Below are 6,230 nucleotides of genomic sequence, written 5' to 3'. Positions count from 1 at the left end.
TGGATATCCCATCCCTTTGTTTTAAAGAGAGAGGGAGGAATCAAGCAGAGGAGAGGGCGGAGCAGCGTGAGGTGGGAATGTAGTCCCTCTTTGATCTGAAACCCAAACGGACTTCATTAACCATTTCACCGAGGCGCTTTAGAGCGAGGTGGGGTCACGCCGGGGTGGGTGAGGATGAGAGAGAAGCGAGGAAGGGGTGTGTGGCGGAGGGGAGAGAGAGGGTGGGAGTGGAATTAGAGAAGGGTTAGTGGAAAAGAGGGAGAAAAGGGGGGCGAGAGGGCATGTGTGTGTGTGTTATGTTAAGAAAGATTAAGCAAACGTGTGACTGGAGGAAGGGTGGCGAGAGGTCAGGAGAGAGATTAGCCGGCAACAAAAGAAGTCGAAATTCAAAGACCAGGGCCAGCCATAGAGACAAGCGAGCGGGAACGACAACGTGAGGGGAAAGAACGAGAGAGCATTACTGGAAGCAGCGTTACAAGAGGACGAGCGACACCGTTAAAACCCCCGTCTCAGAGAGCTGCACAGCTGTGACGTGGCCCTGACAGGAAAATGGTGGCCCCCGTGCAGTGACCCGACTCTCTCTAGTCCTGCTGGCTCTGGTGACACCTCCTCCCTCCCCAGACCTCCCTGAGTGACGAAGCCCGCTGGATGAAAGTGTTTCATGGCAGTTTTTCTTCTGAGCGACGGCTCGTTAGGCCTGTCCTCCTAAAGTGTGTCTTAATTAGACGCTTGGCGTGTGGGTGTGTGTGTGTGGCGGTGGGTGGGTGGGGGGGGGGGGGTTGGGGGGGGGAGTCGGATGTATCAGCTGTCCATCTGTCTGTCTGTCTCGGGGCTAACCCCTCTCCCTGTCTCCTCTCCAGCGCCCTCTCTGGTGAGCGAGCTGCGGGCGGAGAAGGTGGACCAGCGCAGCGTGACGCTGGTGTGGAGAGAGCCCAGCTCCCCCAACAGCAGCCGCACCGAGTACGAGATCAAGTACTATGAGAAGGTACAGTCACTGCTGGCACACACACAAACACACACAAACATAAACACACACACACATACAGTACCAGTCAAAAGTTTGGACACCTGGGAATATGTGTCAAAACTTTTGACTGGTACTGGAAATATCCCCACACACATATATAAACACAAACACACGCAAACATGCACAGACACACACATACATGTTTTTTTTGGGGTGGGGAGATGATTACTTAAGAGCTTAATAACGTTTGCTCTTCTCCATATGTTGGGATTGCATGATAGGCATGCTTCAGAATCCAAACAGTGCTCCATAAAGCAGCTTTACAGTGGCTCCATCAAAGATATTAAACCTATCCCGCTGTTGTTATTGACATGAGATAGGAGAGAGAGTACATTTCTATTTGTTCTGAAGAGATGGCATCAGGAAACAGATGTCCCTCAGACACAAACAGACTGGGGCCCACAGAGAATATGTGTGTGTGTGTGAGTGCATGAGTGAGTCATACACTCATGTGCACACTGCTTACACACACACACACTCACTCTTAGACAGGAAAGCAGAGTAACAAAACAGAAGTTATGGGTTGGAGAATGTGTTGGCTTGGAGATGAGACTCCTTCCTCACTTCTCAGCTGTTGTCAGAAGAAGACCAGCTTTTCAAACACAGATCTTTGTCACTCACATACAGTGCCGTTGAGGAGTTTCCTAGTCTTTGAGATTCCAAAGTTTGACCAACATTTCTCTGTCCCATGTTCATCGCCCCCCCCCCCCCCCCCCCCCCCCCCCCCCCCCCCCCCCCCCCCCCCTCCCCCCCCCTCAGGAGCACAGGGACCAGAGCTACTCCACGGTCAAGACAGCCGCCACGCGCATCAGCGTCAACAACCTACAAACCAGGCACCGCCTACGTCTTCCTCATCCGCCTTTCTCCACCCCGGCCCCGCCCTCCTCCTCCCTCTCCTCCTCCCCTCTGTCGCCCGCCTCCTCTTCTTCCTCCTCGGCTATCGACTACGGGGCCTACAGCCAACCCCTGGAGCTCCAGACTCTTGGCGAGCGTGAGTAGACCTTTCCCTGCCACCTCCGCTTCTCCTCTTCTCCCTTTTTCTCGGCGCTCTCTCGCTCCAACGCCGCCAGGCAGCTTGGGATAGGGCTGGTGTGGGCGCCAGGCCAGCCTGGCACAATGAGGCCTCCTGTTTGCTAAGAAGACAGAGAGAGAGAGATGGAGAGAGAGAGGGGAGGGAGAGAGACGTGTCTGCGTTGGAAATATGTGTGAAGATCCAGGATTTTGCCGCTGAGCTGTGAAATGGCTCCTCATTCTGCATGCCGATAGGATGTCCCTGTTTTCACCTCCTCCGGAGTGTCTCTGTGTCCCGTGTGTGTGTGTGTGTGTGTGTGTGTGTTCACATGGCCACGCTAGCACATTCTCACTTGAGAGTGTCATGATACATATTTAATTCATTTTTGCATATATGCTTTTGTTTGCCTCTTTGTTCAGTGTGACTATGTGTGTGTGTGTGTGTGTGTGTGTGTGGTGTGTGTGCAATAAAGCTGTCAGTTCTCTAACAGTGTGTGTGTTCCACAGTGGCCCTGGCCTCCAGTGAGCAGAACCCTGTAGTGATCATCGTGGTGATTTCTGTAGCTGCCCTCATCATGCTGATGTCTATGGGAGTGGGACTGCTCATCTGGAAAAGGTACACACACACACACACACATGACACAGATACACTGTCATTGAGTAGAGTAAATGTAATCTGTACCGTAGGTATTGTATGTTTTTTAAATGGATTTAACGCCAATATACACCTAACAATATACATCATGTCAGCTGCCGATTCTGTTTCTGTACACACACACACACGCCACTCTATTCTAATCCCGATCACAGTAATCCAGCTTCCACAGTACACGTCCTGTAATGACAAGGAGAGCAGCTTAAAGGAACGATGAGTCTGCTAAGCCTCCAGCCGCCCCAGTGACACACTCACGCTCCCAGACTGGCTTCCTCACACACGCATCACATTGTTCATCACCGCTTTAATGAGACATGCTGACTCTGGATTACCGAGGTGACACGTGTTGATTCAAATAGGCTCCGCAATGTTCAATTAACACGATGGAAGCCATCTTTTTTTCTGTGGGCATATTGGAAGGTTTAGAAGACTGGCAAACATCTTTGTTTGGGGCATAATTCGATTAAAAATATCACCATACTGGTTATAACCAGAGTTTGGATGAGAGGTTCAGATGAGCTTTAGCATGAATTCCGGGAAGCACAGTAGGATCACAGAAACAGACAGAGAAAGCAATATAGACAAAGAAAAAGAGAGATAGAGAGAAATACAGAGAGCAAGGAGAGAGAGAGAGACAGAGAGAGAGACAGAGAGAGAGAGAGAGAGAGACAGAGAGAGAGAGAGAGAGAGAGAGAGAGAGAGAGAGAGAGATGAGAGAGAGAGAGAGAGAGAGAGAGAGAGACAGCCACAACGTGAGGCCCGTCTACAAATGGGCCTGTATTTTTTCAACAGTTCACTAGATTATGGAAAGTAGCTCTTTCCATCCTTGACATCTGTCCAAATGTATGGCTGGCCCGACTCTCACACACGCCCACACACACTCCCCCGCGCTTGCACACACACACACCTCATCACACATGCTCCCATGAGTCCTCCCGCTCACTTTCGCCCCCCACACAATCACACGCACACCATCGAAAACATTCAACGTTTTAATCAATTGTCAGACAAGCTTTTGGAGGTTCCGCAAGAGAACAATAGCCTCAGCCATCACAATATGGCGATCTCTCTCTTCCTCTCCTTCTGTTTTTCTCTATTGCTCTTATTCTCTATCTCTTCCTCTCTTCCTCCTTCTTCCTTTCTTGCTTTCTTTCACTTTCTTTCTCTACTGTTCTATTTTTGTCTCTTTCTGTCTGTCTTTCTCAGACCTCGCCCACACAGCCCCGACGTGCATGTCTCACATGAGAATAGATCAAAGAAAACCTCTGTTCATTCACTACTGCATGATACTTTGTGTGATACACAGGAACTGTCAGTCAGCACTCACACACAACCACACACATACTTGTGAGCACATAGACACATGCACTCACAGGCAGCCATAATGGGAAGAGTTACGCACACAAACACCACCACACATGTAGTGTATTTCAGGGTAAGCTATGTGTTTAAAGTATTCCCATTGTAATTCATGTGTTGGCAGTGGACAGCCTCACCGTGCATGTGAGTGTGTTTGTCCATTAGATAGCTTTTCTGTCTGTGTGACACAGACAAAGACAAATAGGTCAGTACCACAATTAGGAGCCTCTCATGTTTGCAAATATGGCCAACCCCACCATGTCTGCAGGGCCACAATTACAAATGATCACTCATGACACACACACACACACTCCATTACCAGGCAGCCGGACGTATTTTCTGCCCACTTGAATGAAATGGTTCTGTCAGATCGAGTAGCTCTAAATTGTGTTTGCTGGATTTGTTTGCGCCGCGGGGTCATACAGGACCACTCACCCTCCTCTCCTCCCTCTCTCCCCTCCCCCCCATTCAAGGCCTCGTTAGGTTATAGACGTAGTTGCGTACGTAATGCACAAAGACAGTTACCCACACACTTTGCGAATGGCGACAGAGATGTTAACAAACACAAATGGATGAACTCTGCCGAAAGATGACACGCACACACTGACACACACACACACAGAGACTAGTCATTGGTGCTTGTCAGGGCATGAGGGGTCAGGCTCTGATGGTCAGCCCAGCTATTTTTCCCCTCCGGTGGACAAGAACCTTGTGACACGGTCACATGAACAGCGGATGGAACAGTGGAAGGGAAATAAGAGGGGGCGGATGGCAGAAGGAGAGGTGAAGGGCTATCTCCAGAAGGAGAGGTGAAGGGCTATCTCCAGACTGTGGCTTTCGGCGACAGAGTCACAGGAGCGAAGGATTGTGCAGAGAGAAAGCAAGGAAGAGAGAGTGAGTGGCAGCGAGACAAGAAGGAAACGAAAGAAACAAAGAGAAAGTGACGGAGGAGAGGAGTCCGGCGGGCCAGCGTTCCTGCTCAGGCCTGCTGTGCGTTTGGTTCAGCCAGTGCTCCAGCCTATCACTATTCTCCTCCGATGAACACGACCCCACCCCCCGCCCGCCCGCCGCCACACCCACACCCCCCTGTCCACACTCCCTCTCTCCACACCCCTCCCTGCCGCCCCCCTCTCATCTTCTCCCCTAACCCCTAACTTCATCCGCGCCCCTCTCCACCCCCCTGCTTCCCAGACCAAAGCCCCGCCCCCCTCCGCCCGCCCCCACCACCCCCGATCCTCAGTCCGCTGTCCCATCTCAAACCCCAGACTGGGAGGTTCGGCGACTCAGACTGCCCTCGCTCGTTCTACTGAGAGGAGGTGTCATGGCTCCCTCATCACCCGCCAACCCCCTGCCACATTATGTGGAATAAATGGCAGAGGTACTTGAAGCAGAATTGGAATGGGGCCCCTTGCATGCACTCTTGCCCTTCTGCTGTACATAATGTGTGTGAGAGTGTGTGCGTGCTGGTTGGTTGTGACAGCTGGGTGAAAAGTCTGCTGGCCTTGATGGTTTGGGGAATATGTGTGTGTGTGTTTCAACTTCTGCCTGATTCATGTCCTGGCATTGCACTGCGAAGGCAGGAAGTGCCAGTGTGGCTACACGTGCATATTACTGTTCCACAGAGTCTTGTGACCGGAGACACACTCGCCCCGCCACCCCTCCAAACACACACACACTTAAAGACACACACACGCGCGCATGGTACATGGACACGCTGGTGAACAGATGTGGACGTGCTTTCCTTCTAATGTGTCTCCCTCTTCCCCTCTTCCTCCATCCTCCAGACAATGTGGATACAGCAAGGCCAGCCAGGAAGGAGACGAGGAGCTCTACTTCCAATGTAAGTAATACATGCTAGCTGTGCGCGCGCGCGTGTGTGTGCGCGCGCGTGTGTGTGTGAATTTCACGCGAACCTCTGTTTATCTGTCGGCTATACTTTTCAGGTATAGTCCCATTGAGATCCATTTTCTTTGAACAGCATCTACACCACACTATTTACGTGGAGGGCTATCTCAGGTGTGAGAGTGTGTGTATATGTTTGTGTGTGTTTGTGTTTGTGTGTGTGTGTGGGGGGGGGTGTTTGTGAGAGAGAAAACGGGAGAGAGAGAAAGCGAGGGCGAGAGAGAGAGATTACTAGTGAAGTATAAGTAGCATGGCAGCATTAAATCTTAATTCCGC

The 6,230-nt window shown here is 51.2% G+C and overlaps 1 protein-coding gene across 1 annotated transcript; it reads left to right on the top strand.

Annotated features, from left to right (window-relative positions):
* Positions 1–860: 860 nt before the first annotated feature.
* LOC134015782 (ephrin type-A receptor 7-like) lies at positions 861–5,892 on the top strand (the record flags this gene model as incomplete). Its single annotated transcript, XM_062455315.1, has 4 exons — positions 861–985; positions 1,787–2,018; positions 2,546–2,654; positions 5,837–5,892. Coding segments are annotated over 4 exons (522 nt in total), but the record flags the coding sequence as incomplete, so codon positions are not given.
* Positions 5,893–6,230: the final 338 nt, after the last annotated feature.

Source organism: Osmerus eperlanus, unplaced genomic scaffold (genome assembly GCF_963692335.1).
Source record: "Osmerus eperlanus unplaced genomic scaffold, fOsmEpe2.1 SCAFFOLD_834, whole genome shotgun sequence".
NCBI lineage: Eukaryota > Metazoa > Chordata > Actinopteri > Osmeriformes > Osmeridae > Osmerus > Osmerus eperlanus.
Note: the sequence above shows the minus strand (reverse complement) of the source record. Positions and strands in the feature narration are given on the sequence as shown.